We start from the raw sequence: 16,989 nt of genomic DNA on the forward strand, positions 1-16,989 counted from the left end.
TCAACACCTTCGGCATATAATTGAAAAATCTGATCGGCATTCATGAACTCTACAGGTGCCTCGTTCCAGCTGGCAAATCTCTCCGTTTGCTTCCTTCTCCTAGTTGAATTATCAAATATAGCTCTACCACTTTGCATGAAAAGCTGGGAATTATCCAGCAACAGATCATTTTCCTTATTCAGGAGCACAGACCCATTTGGCTGCCCCCTTTTTTCAGCGGAACAAAAGTTTCCCTGGACCAATCTGTAGGAAATTCTACCAGTTAACCTGCCATAAACCATTCACACTGAGTTGTAAAAAAATGTAAAACTGATTCTATATACGCTTCCAAACTTCTCTGACAAACTGCCATGAGACTAAAGAAATATTGATTGGGGTATAAGCTGCTTAGTTGCTTCTGGCAAGGCAAACCTTGTCCCAAATGCTGTTAGATGTGCCATGGCACTGTGTTGTTTTGCTGCTTGTGTGTCCGTTTGCTCTCGATGTTGTAACAATCCTTCAGCAAGTCAAGTTCTAACAATCCTTTCAGTATCTGATTCCTGAATTGGCCAGGTCACACATCAGATGCTGCAAGAACTATTGGAACTCAATTACTGTAGTATATAATAACAAAATCTTGAAAGTCTGCCAGAATTTTCCTTCATCTTGTCTTATATACTGCAGAGTCAAGACGGGTTATTTTGTGTTTCTTAATTCTTTCACTATCTCTGCCTCCCTCTGCATGATGGTTAAAAGTGTGTGCCACTTTAGGAATATATCATTCCTAGGTATATGTGGCAGGAAAAGAGGACCGGATAATGGCTATAGCTCCTGGACTGAATCAGGATGCCTAGTACAGGTAATCCTCGACTTGCAACCACAACTAAGTCCAAAATTTCTGTTGATAAGCAAGACATAATAGTCCTCAACTTACGACCACAACTGAACCCAAAATTTCCTAAGCAAGACAGTTGTTCAGTGCATTTTACCCCATTTTACAACCTCTCTTGTCACGATTCTTAAGTGAATCACTGCAGTTGTTAAGCTAGTAACATGGCTGTTTGGCTTCCCCATTGACTTTGCTTGTCAGAAGGTCACAAAAGATGATCACTTGACCCCGGGACACTGCATCAGTCATAAATACAGGGCAGTTGCCAAGAGTCCGAATTTTGATCACATGACCGTGGGGATGCTGCAACGATTGTAAGTGTGAAAAGCATTCATAAGATGCTTTTTCAGCGTTATTGTAACTTTGAATGGTCACTAAACAAATTGTTGTAAGTCGAGGACTACCTATATATAGTTTTATGTATGTGCATAAGGATGGACCGGCTTTTTATGAGTACACAAGTTTGATAGCACTGGGCGCTATCTAACAAAATGAAATTCAATGGTGAAAAAAGTAAGGTTCTACATTTAGTCAAGAAAAACCAAATGTACAGGTATTGTATAGGGGGTACCTTGCTCAATAGTAGTAACTGTGAGAGGGATCTCGGAGTCCTAGTGGACAATCACTTAGATATGAGCCAGCAGTGTGCTGCATTAACAGAGGGATAGAATCAAGATCACGTGAAGTATTAATACCATTTTACAATGCCTTGGTAAGGCCACACTTGGAATACTGCATCCAGTTTTGGTCACCGTGCTGTAAAAAAGATGCTGAGACTCTAGAAAGAGTACAGAGAAGAGCAACAAAGATGATTAGGGGACTGGAGGCTAAAACATATAAGGAACAGTTGCTGGAATTGGGTATGTCTAGTTTAATGAAGAGAAGAACGAGGGGGGACATGATAGCAGTGTTCCAATATCTCAGGGGCTGCCACAAAGAAGAAGGAGTCAAGCTATTCTCCAAAGCGCCTGAAGGCAGGACAAGAAGCAATGAATGGAAACTAATCAAGGAGAGAAGCAACCTAGAACGAAGGAGAAACTTTCTGACAGTTAGAACAATTAACCAGTGGAACAACCTGCCTCCAGAAGCAGTGAATGCTCCAACATTGGAAGTTTTTAAGAAGAGACTGGACAGCCATTTGTCTGAAATGGTATAGGGTTTCCTGCCTGAGCAGGGCATTGGACTCGATGACCTCCAAGGTCCCTTCCAATTTTATTATTATTATTATTATCTCTTGAAGTGAATGGACAGTCTTGATTAATGAACAGCCCTTCCACTGAATGGTCCACAATGGTTTTATTCTGTATTCTTTCCAAATTTGGGTAAGTTAGCAAAAAACGCCAAATATATCTAAAAGCGCCTTAAAGAAAATCAAAAAAGTCTTTTGCACAACCCTTAACAGAAGAGAAGAATGGCTGCAAAACCAGACTCTTACCTTTAAATTTTAATATTGCCTTCATACACTTTGCCATTTCTTGTTTGGTTGTGCTTATAATGTTTTCTTTTTATATCCCTGACCTTGGACAGCAATAAAATATCTAATCATCCATCCAACCTTATATTCAGCATTTCGTACCTAACTATCAAGAACAATAACAAGCATCTATTAAAAAAGAAAGGTACCAGAATGATTCATTATTTGAAACATGTATTAGAACTCAGACTTAGCGGTACACAGTAAGACCACTGTTCTGAGAGCAAAGATGTCAAGGAAATGACTTGTCTCCCTGTCTGCCTTCATAAAAATCTGCTATTCCATTACAGAATAGAAGGTCGAGAAACATTGCAAATCTGGAAAACAACTGGGTGCCATTAGATCCAAAGGCCGCCCTGAAATTCCATAGAGGTATATGTGAAAACAAAATAAATGTTGATGCAATGGTGCACTGGAAATATAATACCTATTCACAATGATGTGAATAGATTTCTGAAAGCATTTTGCATGCCAGGAAATGATGCCCCAGAACAAACACGTGTTGTATCAATCAACAGCTTTCTTTCCCTGACAAAAACAGCAACCTTAAAAGGAAATAAGCTCCGCAGTATATTTTTAAAAGAAATGCAAACATATTATAGATGTAGGCATCTGACCATCATAGCAAAATACATATTTATATGTATTTTCTTTTCATAAAGAAAGAGGTGGCTGTTAGACAAGTTACTTCCAAATTTCAGAGGGAGTCACAAAACACTTGGCAGGGTCACTTAGTATTATTATGCTGTTGGCAGCCTTGTGAGAAGTCGTGGGAAACTGCAACAGGGTTGTTATCTGTGATAGGCAGATGCAGGTCACTTGCAATTTGACTCATATCTAGCATCCTAATATAGTTTCAGTTAAGAACACCACAGCCAATTAAAGACAGAGAAGGGCTCCAGTTTTTGGTGCTACTGCTAGGAGAACTAGAAATGGAGAGACTTAAACTAAATATCCATGTCAGGCTTAACGCTCACAGCCAAAGGTGCCGAGTCTTAATGTCAGAATCTGAGGTCACGGTTGTTTGCATGAGAAGGAATTTATCACTCTATCTCTCCTACAAGCTGCTTTTTGGAGTACAGTACATGTAACAGGATCAAAAATAAGTCTGACTTTTAAAAAAAGCACAGAGATGGATGACATTACAATGGTACACAGTACAATGCAATTACATCAAGCTGACAATACCTGTCAAGCTTGTTCAGAGAGTGAGAAAAAAAAACCTTTTCATTAAAAAAAGAAATCCCATCAACTGACATAAACCGAAAGACAAATGAAGTTATATGGCATATATCCCCATTCATTAATGAAGCTCATTGTGTGAGTTCGGCTAATCACTTAGCCTAACCTAACTTACAAGGTAAAATGTTTTACATTAGGAAAGTAAACATGAAATAGGCTAATATAATACTACCTATCTAGGTCCCTGAACTGAGTGTACCCAAGATTTCAAGCTTTCAGCAAAAATGTTTTCACCAGAACCAGGGGGAAAAAAACCCCAAGCTATAGAACCCATTCAAGACTGGTATTAGTGCCAATAATTCCAACAGATCCATTTGCTAGAAATGATTGATAATAAAAGAAATGTGGGAAAGATTTTATAGATGTAGATCATAATATCATTTTTATTCTCCAAACAAGATTAATATAAACATTCCTGGAAAATCTTGGACATCCAAGATAGGGTTCGTAGAAGAGGAAGGAAGACAAAAAGAAAATTGATTGGGTAAAATATAGGCTCACAGTAAATTATGAAAGGGGTTCAACACACCCCAGTTGCTTACTAATGAGTTTTCCTTCCAAAATCCATTTTCTGTATTTTTGCTTCTATGAGCATTAAGTCTATGCTAAGACCCAACTTAGGAATTAATTTTGGTCGTTATATTAAAATTTTATTCTGAATCCAAAGGAATAACATTTTGCATTTTTTTCCTTGTTGCTACTTTGAGTACAGATTTATAACTTTATTTAGGGTTGTCCTGATTCTTTTATTCTTAGTTACTCCTCTGTACATACTTTCTTTGACATTCTCCAGGCTCAGGACGGTCTGCACCGAAGTGTAGATCACGAACGTTGCATGTTTCTTGATACATTCCAGCAAAACTTCCTCAGTGCAACTTTCTTTCATCATTCCCAAGGAGCATCCAATCATCACACAGAAATCAAACCTCCGCCTATTATTCAATGGCAGTATCCAATTTTTAGATTTTTGCACCGACAAAGCTTTGCTGGAACACATGGAGAAGCCCACAGCAATCCTATTAACACAGCAGATTAAACTCCTTATATTCTGATTTAAATGGCTCGTGCTGTAAAGTCAATGAAGCTCTGATTAACACAGCACTGCTGAAAACAGAGAAAAGTGGAATAAGAAGAGAATGATTCACAGTTCACGTAGTAATTTTGCCAGTCTGATAATCAGTCTCACTTGTTTCTTCTTGGAAATATTTCTGGTGCCATGTTTACACTAAGACACTGCATGTTTCTGATTTAGATTGGATAGGATTAGTTATACGGTAGCATTCATTTGATTAAAAACAGGAGAATAGGCCCTTCCGAAAACAATCGTGTGATCTGACAATAGTCACTCTATCAAAAATAATTAAGCTCCGGGATAGGTTCAAAATGTACCTAGGAAAACAGCAGCTGCAACATGTTAGTAAACTTCACATGAAAATGTGGCTCATTCATTATTCATGGGCTGAAAATTGAGCATCCTCTGGGTCTGAAACACTGCAATGTAAATATCATGTTACTCAGCACAATGTTTTCATTTACATATCATCAGAATCTGGAAACATGAATCACATTCCTTATTTTTTTTTTAAAAAAAAAGTTGTAATGAGATTGCAAAATGAAATAGACAGAGAGAGAGAGCGCATGTAAGCATTTGAAGCATGAAGCTTACCAAAGGCAAAAAGGGGAAATTCTGTTCATTTAAAAGATTTCTACTCTCCTTGGTTTCAGAGGCAGCACTGTAAAATTAGTAGTCTTGATTTCAATGGATAAAACAATCAGTGACGCAGCTCATGTCCAGGTATCCCCACTTCCTCTCAGATACTAGGATTAAAAGACCGTGTAAATCATAGTTTCCTATGTCATTCAAAGAAGCCAATTATGGTGTGAACTATCCTTTTAAAATGGAGAACCAATAGTTAGAACACAAACTATTTCAACTTCTCCCCTCGGGACGCCACTATAGGGCATTGCATGCCAAAACAACTAGACCCAGGGATAGTTTTTTCCCTTGTTGCATCACTCTACTGAACAACTAATTCTCACAATACTATCTTATGCTAAGTATGTTTATCCATGTTGTATGGCTGAAGTATTATTATTATCCTTATCTCCTTTACTACTCCCTCTTATTAGTATTATTATTATAATTATTATAACTCTGTTGCTTTACATATACACTGAGAGCTTCTGCACTGGAAATAAATTCTTTGTATGTCTAATCACACTTGGCCAAATAAAGTATTCTATTCTATTCTATTCTATTCTATTCTATTCTATTCTATTCCATTCCATTCCACTCCACTCCACTCCACTCCACTCCATTCCGATTATACAATGAGGTTTGAAGAGAGCACTAAAATCACTTTCCCAGTTCAGATTATGGGACAAACTATTCAGTAATGAGTCATGAAACCTTGTAGTAAATTTTGTGTCTGCATGTATAGGCTATGGTTAGAAAGGAATGCAAATGTTGATGTACCTCTTTGAGGAAGGTTATCCATTCTTGGAAATAAATCACACCGCTGTCACAAAAAGAATTTTCTCTTGATGCTTTATTATAAATATAACTGACAAAGCAGAGAGACAATTCTGCTTACACTCAGAGGATTGTCACTCTCAAACTTCTGGTGAGGATACATGCAAACTAGACATCCCAAAGGAGGATGATAATGCAGTTTGGCCATCAGTTTGGCAGACTGATGGCCAAACAGCAAATTCTGGCAGATGAAGTCTCCAACAAAAAAGGGCAGATTGTGAGGTTGTACTTTGGATAGCTGCTACTTATGAGTAGACTCCAGGAACTGAGATTTTTTTTTTGTGGTCAACCTGTGAGATGAATGACTGGGAATCAAGGGATTTCAATCAAGATCACAACTGTATGAACACAAAATTACTGAGAATTAGAAAGGACTAAAGATTACAATTAAATGGGAAGGACACTGAAATTTTATTTACTAATATGGAATGGAGCAAAATACTTTATAAAAGAATACTAAAGAATATTTGTGAACCATGGACTAAATAATTTTAAGAATGCATGCCATTATAGATAGGTTGTGTTTAAAAGATGTTATGGAAGAGGAACAAGTCCTACCAGACAAGACTGAGACTGATTTGAAAGTGGATTTTAAAATGACAGGCTACAAGAAGGATACCAAAAAAGATGCAACATGGATATACAAATGACAGTGGCTGATGTCTTAATAATTAAAAGGAATATACAAATAACAAATCAAAAGAGTGATTTGGATAATTAGTCTACACTGGACTTAATAGAAGTGACCTCTTAAAGTTTTCAAAGATTTTCTTTTGAAAGAAACAATGATAATATGGGCGAAAAGAATTGGATGCAATATAGAATTGGAGAAATGGCAAAATCTTTGGGGAAGAAACTATAAATTGACAATGGCAACTTTGTATAAAGAAAACTTATATAAAATGTTTTATAGATGGCATTTAACACCTGTCAGATTAGCAAAAATGTTTAAAAATATGTCTAGTAAATGTTGGAAATGTAATCAAAATCCTGGTATATATTATCACCTGTGGTGGATGTGTGTTAAAGCAAAAAAAAAAAAAAATTGGACAAAAATACATCCTTGGTTAGAAAAGATGTTAGGGAAACACATAGACTTTAAACCTGAACTTTTTTTTATTAGGTATAATTCCAGAAAAAAATGATAAACAAAGTGTAACATTACATGTATTAAAGCAGTAAGGATTGTATTTGCTCAGTACTGGAAAAATGAAAAAACACCAGTGGATGAAGAGATAATCAAGAAAATACTGGACTGTGCAGAAATGGATAGACTTACACTGAGAATTAAAGAAAAGGAAGATACAGAATATTTTCAAACATGGAACTTATTTTATCAACAGCTGGAAAAACGGGATAGAAAGTAAGAATTTAACTTGTATTACTAAACAAAACAAATTAACCCAGACAACACATCGTTCATCAAGCACTAATGAACTGTAATAATAGAAAATTAATAAAATATTGAGAGCAAATGTTTTCAAAGATTTTATGAGAAGAGAAAAAGAAAAAGAAATGAAAAGAAATCAAGTTCTAGAATATTAATTAAAGGGATTAAAGATTAAGTTTTCATGGTTCGGACAGACAGAGACAACTGCCCACCTCGTCTCGATGTCAGTTAATTTCCTGGAGGTGTAAGCGCAAGTTTGTAACTCCCCTCCATGATATTTTTTGTAAGAGAACGGCACCCACGGCCATGTCACTTGCATCAGCTTGAATGATGAATTGTTGTCCAGGGTCAGGGTGCTTAAGGACTGGTTCAACTGCAAAGAGTCTCTTTAGTTTTTTGAACACTGCCTGGCACTCTAATGACCACTGCAATGGCTGACAAGGTCAGGGTTTCCCCCCTCTTTTTCCTGTTTTGAGTAAATCGGTGATTGCAATTTGCTGTGGCTCGGATTGGGGTTTGGCTTCGAGCTCGGTGATAGGGAAGGCTTCGAGACCCAGCCCTTGACGTGCTCAGTTTGTTTTTTCTCTTCTCCCTCTGGAAGCTCTTCGTGGTTTCAAAGAGCTCCTTTTCGGTTGACATTAAGATTATTAAAGTAAAAGGAAGGAATACAAAGTTCTTTTATTTATCTATTTAAATCTGCTTATCACAGTTAAAATAGATATGTTATTATATCTGGTAATCCTTAATGGACTTTTGCTGACCAAGACTGAACAACCAAGCTTTAAGGATTTGTTTATAAATAAGAGATGAGATATGGGAAGAAGAAATAATTTGTTATATTTAAACAGAAGGTGATAAATTACTTAAATTGTTTACACCTGCTGTGAGGGAGGGAGAAGTTATTTCTCTAATTCTTTTGCTTTGTTTTTTTTTTTTCTTTTTTTCTGCACTTTATTCTTTTTATTCTTTTTTTTTTTTAGTTTGTTTTTACTTTTTTATATTTTTAATTGTAATATATTCAAGGAAATTATTATTTAAAAAAGAATTCTCATTCTCAGAGCTATAGGTCTAATTGGGTCAGTGAGACAACATCAACTTTATTTCTAGATGCTTTAGTAAGAGGTGGAACATGAGCACACTGATCTGAAGTCCTATTAGTGGTGAAGTACTTGGGCAACACCGAAGATGATTCATTTTAGAGGGCTTTGGGGGGGGGGCATTTACACCTTCCTATAGTGTAATCTTAGTGCACACACCTCCCTAAAAATCCAAACACCAAAATGAACACAAATGAACAATGAAAACTATAAAATGAAACTGTGAGAAACATGGACTTACTGCAACTCTGTAAAACTAAAAAGTTCCTAACACCACCCCTATTTGCACCTCCTCAAGGAAGATATCTTTCACAGTTTGGGAAGCCCTGCTTTAGACAAACTGTGGAGAAAGAGAAGTTTCTCTCTCCCTCTCCCTCCCTCTTTTAAAAAAAACCCCTTGAGATCATTTCCTGAAAATAACTGCATGAAAATTCAGAACCAACAGAATGAAATGATTTTTCACTCAGCTCCTATTTAAACTGTGGAATTTGCTGCCAGCAGCTGTGGTAAGGACAGCCAATTTAGCAACATCCAACCAAAGTTTATGGAGGATCCGGCTATCAATGTCTATTAATACCAATAGCTGTTTGCCACCTTCTGAATCATGGGAAGCATGACTTCCCCACAATTTGTGGGGAAGGGATGGTGGAAGAGAGCCCTTATTCTCCTGTCTAAGTTCAACATCTTCCCCAATGCCATCCCATTTGCTAAAGAGTGGTGCAATAAACTGGACTAGAGAAGCCTACAAGCTAATCCATCAGAACTTGGGTTTTTATGCTTTAAATTATAAGGCTGGCCAAAAAGTAATAAGCTGGAACCACAAACAGATAATACTTGGTTTTCTTTCCAAATCCCATGAAGCCCATGAAGCCTTGGCGCACTGCATTGCAATGCATTCGATAAGAGCAATTTTCTTCCCTTGGCATTGTGTTTACACAAATACAATCAAGGATTTTATCCCCAGCATTTTTTCCCACTGTACAAATTCTACCTGTAACCCAGTAGCATCCAATCTCCCCCAACACCTCCTGCCTGAGGCCAATATAACTATCATTTATACATGTGGAGCTAAATCCCTGCGGCAACCCATTGAAAACTAGGCCTCAGCCCTGAAATTTTCACTGTGGGGATCTCTCTTTTTTCTTCATACTGAGGCAATTAAGGTTTTGTGGAAGTCCACAAAAAGGAGAATGATTTGCTAGAAAGAACTGATTAAATTATTAAGCAACACGCTTGCATAAGACACAATGTGGTACAAAATGAGGCATAAACTTTAGTAAAGTCCATATTTGAACTTAAGATGTACATCATGGCATTCTTTCTAGAAGATAGACAGTATAAAACATCTTGAATATTAAAGCAGCATCGATGGTGTTAGCACTGATGGTATCACCTAGTTTGGTAATGAAACGTCTGCAAGGAAACAACCAAACTCAGACAGTAGCAAGGACCTCACAATATAGCATATATTTAAATGAAATATCTTTGAGTTACATACCATTGTTGTTCTTGCATTGGGCATACAATACACGGTTTCCTTGTCCACATATTCCATTATAAGGGAAGCAGTTTCCTTCTGAAATGCTCCAGTCATAACACATTGGATTGTCACATGGAATAGCCTCTATCAAATGTGGGCAATTCTCAGAATTACCAATGGAATCCACAACAATGTATCTGTGCCTCATTTTGAAACCTAAGAGGAGAGGAAGGGGGGGGGGAAGGCAAATAGTTAAAATAAGAAGGAAGAAACAATACTGAATAATTTCCAACTGTCAATCCATCTTGAAAATGAACAAATGCAGTAGAGGTAAGAAACACATTTTCTCACATTTCTAGCTCATTGCCTTTGGCTAGACAGCTCTGCTAACTTTTAAGCTGCCTTGCATATTTACGATGAAATGACAAGAAGGTGCTGTTAAAAATCTCTCAGGTTACATTGCACGTACTAAAGAAGATCAAACCATGCTTGTGCACTTTAGAAAAGAAGACTGATAAAGCATTTTCCCCCACTTTCCGATTCTCCCTCACTATTTCTCATGTAGGAAATTACACATTAGCACGTGCCACATTTGTATTGAGGGAATGTAGGAAAAAGGATAGACTCGCTGGCGAACATGACTGCTTCTCCATTATGCCTACATATTTGCATTGTTATGAAAAAGATTATTTATTCATCTTGTTCAATAACAAACCATACATAATAGAGCTCATTTCACATAATATTCAACTCCTGGGACAGGGGTAGGCAACCTTGGCTCTTTTATGACTCGTGGACTTCATCTCCCAGAATTCCTGAGCCAGCATGGCTGAGCTTGGAAACCTCTCCCTTCCCCTCAGCATGGCTAGCTCAGGAATTCTGGTAGTTGAAGTCCACGAGTCGTAAAAGAGCCAAGGTTGCCTACCTCTGTCCTGGGGAAATGTAGTTGAACAACTTTACTCCCACTTATGCCTTTACTGGTTTCTAGGTTTACTTTATGCAAGTATATACTGTTGGAGTAATCAGAGTGCAGGCAGAGTCTTTCCCATGTGATGCTTAAAGAAATCCATTTTTAAAAAATTTCACATTTGTTAAATAGGTGGGAAGGAGCTTACATGTATGCATACTTCAATACCATGTGCAAATCAGAATTTGGCATAAAGCACGTTGGTTTTGTTACCAAAGTAGGTGACATCATCAGTGCTAGAAGGTAATGGTGTTCTCCTTTAGCACTGATGATGTTACTTAGCTGGGTAATGAAACATCTGCAAGAAAACCACCAAGCTCAGAGAGCACAGAGGACCCCACAGTTCAACTCTGAGGTATAAATATTCTCTGCTTTCAGTACATTAGTTTTAATCAGAAACTCATTCTCATATGCTTCATGGACTCATTTCATGACTTTGAGGTCCCCATGCTCTAGTGAACCTTTGAGATAGTGGTGTCTAAAGAAAAAGGTCAAAGCAGGTAAGATGTACACAGTGATATGAACTAATTACCACCCTTTTTGTATTGCATCAAAATTGCATACTTTCAAAAGGAATGGGGCTTACAATCTGATGCCATATCCATCCTCTTATCCACTTTGACACACACACACTGAGAGAGAGAGAGAGAGAGAGAGAGAGAGAGAGAGAGAGAGAGAGAGAGAGAGAGAGAGAGAGAGAGACCCCTGTTGTGAAGTGGAACACTTCCACTGTATGAGTAGGCATTGCACATAAAATCCTAATTTTAAATAGCAGATCTATATGGAGAGAAGAAGGGACTGGATAGCTGGTGAGTGTGATCTTGGACTTCTTTCTTACGAAACAAAAAATAGGCCAAGTTAAACCCTTGGCTAATTTAATCATGGATTGCAATTCCGATTTGCAAAATAACTATGGTTTGCTAAAAACTAGGACACCCAGGAAAGAAGCACACTTTATAAAGGGAATAAAAAGTCAAGCACATCAGGGGAAACTGAAAGGAAACATTATCCAGTACATCTGCAGAGCATCAGGTTGAAGAAATACCCTACATTATGTTGAACTTATTCTCAAATGCACCTTTTCTTCCTGGAATTTCTTGGCAGTCTTCATGAACGCAAGGGCCCCATGCTGACCAGGAAGAAACCACACACTCAGGAGGACACGGAATGCTACACAGTTGAGACGCAGGAGGACCAGGAGAAAGGCAAAGCTTCTTTTCCGCAGGTCTAGTCACTTAAGAGAGAGAAAAAAAACATAAAAGAAGAAATTGTGTAGCTTATTCCTTTAAATTGCTGAATATTTCCAAATTCAAATGCATTACTATGGGCAGATTCTCACTGCAGCAACCAAAGGTATGTCTGACTTCAAGCTAACAATAGTGTAAAAATCAGAAGAAATAAAATTTCTTACATTATACTTATCTATTTTAATTATTTGATTGTTCTTTTTTTAAAAAAAATACTCTGACCAGGATCACAGTACCTGCTGTTCTGAAGAAAATGTTTTATTAGATCTATAGTTCAGGACACCACAATTCTTTCCCATGAACCTGCCTATAATCTTGACCTCTAGTCTCACTGTTTTTTTATATATTACTACCTTGATTATGAGTGTTGTTGCTTCATCTCTGCCACCCTTCATCATGAAGTTCTCTTATTACCTCAAAGATTCCACTGATCATTGCCTAGAATATCTGTAGGATTCTTTCTCCCCGACATCCTCTACATCTCTATCCAAGCATCCCCATGCACTAATACCTTTTAGCCAGTAAGCATGTCACTGCATGCACATCTAAAACAATTACATCTTCTTTTGGAGCTTCCCCATAGTCTACATACTTTATTAACATAGTCTCATAGTCTACATACTTTACTAATATCAATACCTGGGAAGATCCTGGAAAAGATAATAAAAAAACAGATCTGCAAACAACTAGAAGCAAACAAAGTTATAAACAGTAGCCAGCACGGGTTTGTCAAAAACAGATCATGCCAAACCAATCTTTTTCATTCTTTGATAAACTGACTAAATTAGTAGACCAGCGAAACACTGTGGACATAGTATACTTAGACTTCAGCAAGGCATTTGAAGTAGACCACAACCTGCTGCTTAGTAAGCTAGAAAAAGGTGGGATAGACAACACCACCATCAGATGGATCTGTAGCTGGCTGACAAACAGTACTCAGCGAGTAGTCCTCAATGGTACTACATCCACATGGAGAGAAGTAAGCAGTGGGGTACCACAAGGCTCCGTCTTAGGCCCAGTACTCTTCAATATCTTCATTAATGACTTAGATGAGGGAATAGAAGGAGAACTCATCAAATTTGCAGATTACACTAAACTGGCAGGAATAGCCAACACCCCAGAAGACAAGCTCAGAATCCAAAAAGATTTTGACAAACTTGAACAATGGGCCCTATCCAGCAAAATGAGTTTCAATGTGGAGAAAAGCAAAGTTTTACATTTAGGCAGGAAAAATCAAAGGTTTAAGTATAGATTAGGCAAGACCTGGCTCAAAAACAGCAACTGTGAGAGGGACCTTGGAGTCCTAGTGGATGACCACTTGACTATGAGCCAGCAGTGTGCAGCAGCTGCCAAAAAAGCTAATACAATCCTGGGTTGTATAAACGGAGGCATAGAATCAAGATCACGTGAAGTATTAGTACCGCTTTATAAAACCCTAGTAAAACCACACCTGGAATATTGCAACCAATTTTGGTCACCATACTACAAAAAAGATGCTGAGACCTTGGAAAAAGTTCAGAGAAGAGCAACTAAAATGATAAAAGGCCTGGAGACTAAAACATATGAAGAATGGCTGCAGGACTTGGGTCTGGCTAGTCTAAAGAAAAAAAGAAACAGGGGTGACATGATAGCAGTATTCCAGTATTTGAGGGGCTGCCACAAAGAAAAGGGTGTCAAACTATTCTCCAAAGCACCAGAGAGCAAGACAAGAAACAATGGTTGGAAACTTATCAAAGAGAGAAGCAACCTGGAATTAAGGAGAAACTTCTTGACAGTGAGGACAATTAACCAGTGGAACAGCTTGCCTCCAGAAATCGTGGGTGCTCCATCACTGGAGGTTTTTAAGAAGAGACTGGACAGCCACCTGTCTGAGATAGTATAGGTTCTCCTGCTCGAGCAGGGGGCTGGACTAGAAGACCTCCAAGGTCCCTTTCTATTCTGTTCTGTTCTGTTCCTGCATCCAGATGACAGTATATAAATGAATGACTAACAAAATTTTAGGAAAAAATGATTGTTTTGTAAGCAGGAAAGAAAACGTGGTTCAAGGGAATAGTTGAAGAACAGTCTAAACAATATCAAACAAATAAGTTAGGGGTATTTAAGTCAAGCATTTTTAAATACACATGGCAGTGGAAAGAATATACATTCTGTTCATATAATTTTAACTCAGGTTTGACTTATCCTGGTAGGAAAGATAAATATCATATGCTCTATTTTTTATTTGATGTGTTCCTGCTCCCAAATCAAGCATGTATATGATGTACACCCTCATTTAGAGAAACATGAACTGCAGAAAAGTTGAGGAACGGATATTTAAAGGTTTTACAGCCAATTGTCATAACAATCTTGTTTCACAATGAGATAATATTTAATTCAAAATTTACAGACAGTGGTACTTGGATACAAAGATTACTTTTATTATTATTTATTTCCAAAACAACATTGCTTCTGACATATTCATTTAGGGATTGTAAAAGCTGGCAGGACTCCAATTCACTTTACTTCTCAATACTGTAGTCCTTTTCCTACAGGTTCAAAAAACCATATAGCAGAAAAGTGTAAAATAAATATTAGCTTGTTTGTTTTAGCCATCAAGCTATTCCCTTTCAACGAGGTTCATGCATTTCTTAATATGCCCTTCAGCATCATTCTTTGCAAAACAATGTATCATTCTGGTAATTTACTGGCAAAGAAGCAAATCAGTCTCATTGCATTTTTTTTTCATTACAAACAGATTCAGTTTCAGCAACACAAAAACAATATTAGCCATGTTGCTAAGTGCTCTTGCTTGTTTAGATACAGTTTTGAAATGCCCATTGGCAACAATCTATTTATTCTGAGTACACCAGCAATAAATGTAGTAAGTCGTATTAATTCTAAGAATAAGAAAAATAGGTATTTTTTTTCTAAAATGAAAAAGTTGTAGAACTGAAATCAGAAAAAATGAAATGCAACAGGCTGCAGTAATGACTCTGATATTTTAATGCTATAAAAAACCCTTTTTAGTGAAAGATAGATATCAAGCAGACAGCAATATTAGCGATTAGCCTGAAACAGAAGTTACAAGAGTACAAAGTTGCAAAAGAATTATTATCAACTGCAACAACATAGCGTGAAATACAACTTATTTAAAATAGGTTGACCTTAGTTGATGTAAAAATATAAATAATGGTACATAAAATCCTATTATAGTATTATTTTCCCTTTTTTCTTCCTTAAAGGTCACTGAAGACTCCATAAAGGGAGTTACAGCCAGTTCTTTTGGATTATTATCACTAACTTCTGACAGTTATTTCCATATAGAGGAAAAGTGGATTTGATGTGCTCATAACCCTGTAAAAAATTCTTTATATATGGGGAAGTGCAAGAGATACATTTATTACCTAAGCTTAACCAAGATATGTTTCGAAATGTTTCCAGCTCCAGGAATCTAGTGCTCATAGCTTTTATTTCTGAAGCAAAGCCATCCCTGAACATTCAAGACACAAAATAACCTTGTGTGTTCAAGTTGAGGAACACACAAAGCTTTCATTGCCAGATGATATTTTTTTTAAAAAAAAATACTATTTCTAAACCAGGCATGTCAAACTCGCGATGTCACATGACGTTGCGCGATGTATCGGGACTTTTCTTTTTCCCCATTGCCAGCAAAGGGGTGGGCGTGGTTTCGGCGTGACACATCCAGCCTGTGGGCCGGCACTTTGACATGCCTGTTCTAAACCATTAAAAAAAATCACATTTAATTAAGAAATCATTTCATATCCTAAGACATATGGTGCAGAATTATGGGGCCTATCAAAGCTCTCCACCCAACAAAATCAACCACATTTTCAAAGATTTATTCTGGCATCAATAGGAATTCATCTGCAGCAGCAGTCAGAGCTGAAGGAAGAACCCACTCTATTTACACTCTAACAGTAATTCAACTCTTCAACTACTGGTGGAGGTCAAGTCTTCCAATGGAACCTGACAGGCTACTAAAAATGTGCTTTGAAGAACAGACTGGCATACTTCAACTCACCATAACAAGGGTGGGGAACTATGGCCCTTTTATGACATGGACTTCAATTCCCAGAATTCCTCAGCCAGCCATGCTGACTCAGATATTCTGGGAGTTGAAGTCCACAAGTCATAAAGGGGCCATAGTTCCCCACCTCTGATATAGATGAACAAAATTATCGAACTGCTTGACTCGCCCACACAATATGAACTCTCAGACCTCAGGCCAAGGCAATATTCAAAGAGCCTTGAACGCTTATACTCAAACTAACACTGAGTCACTTGCAAACATCATGTAGTTGAAATGCTGGCCAAGAGTAAAATGTCTCATTAAATAAAAAAAAATAGCTGACAATGAGTCTGCCTCAGAGCAAGATTTGACCTGCTGAGTACTGTGATTCAATATGCACAATTCCATCAAGTGCCACTTTCTGACAAAATATGTGTTTGTGAAGCACCAGAAATAGAAGACAACATGTATGTCCTATTCAACTACCAACTATTTGCCCCAGCAAGAGTTTAGTATTTACAGACATTATTTGATAGAACTACACAGAGGGACTATAATAACATACAATCTTATTTTCTTCAAGGCAATAACATAGTCCATGTATTATCTTTACAGGTTCAATTTAGTCTAAACATCACAGTATTAATAATAGTCAACACTGTATAAAGATAATTGTTCTCAA

General features: G+C 37.3%; 1 protein-coding gene across 1 annotated transcript in view; it reads right to left on the reverse strand.

The window, feature by feature from the left end:
- The window catches only part of THSD7B (thrombospondin type 1 domain containing 7B), a 414,472-nt gene that overhangs the window by 263,833 nt on the left and 133,650 nt on the right, over window positions 1-16,989 (reverse strand). Inside the window, exons 5-6 of the mRNA XM_029284181.1 lie at window positions 12,130-12,285; window positions 10,103-10,300 (exon numbers count right to left, since the gene is read on the reverse strand). Coding sequence (XP_029140014.1) covers window positions 10,103-10,300; window positions 12,130-12,285 — 354 coding nt within the window. The remainder of the gene's footprint in view (window positions 1-10,102; window positions 10,301-12,129; window positions 12,286-16,989) is intronic.

Source organism: Protobothrops mucrosquamatus, unplaced genomic scaffold (assembly GCF_001527695.2).
Source record: "Protobothrops mucrosquamatus isolate PMUCROS unplaced genomic scaffold, P.Mucros_1.0 scaffold412, whole genome shotgun sequence".
Lineage (NCBI taxonomy): Eukaryota > Metazoa > Chordata > Lepidosauria > Squamata > Viperidae > Protobothrops > Protobothrops mucrosquamatus.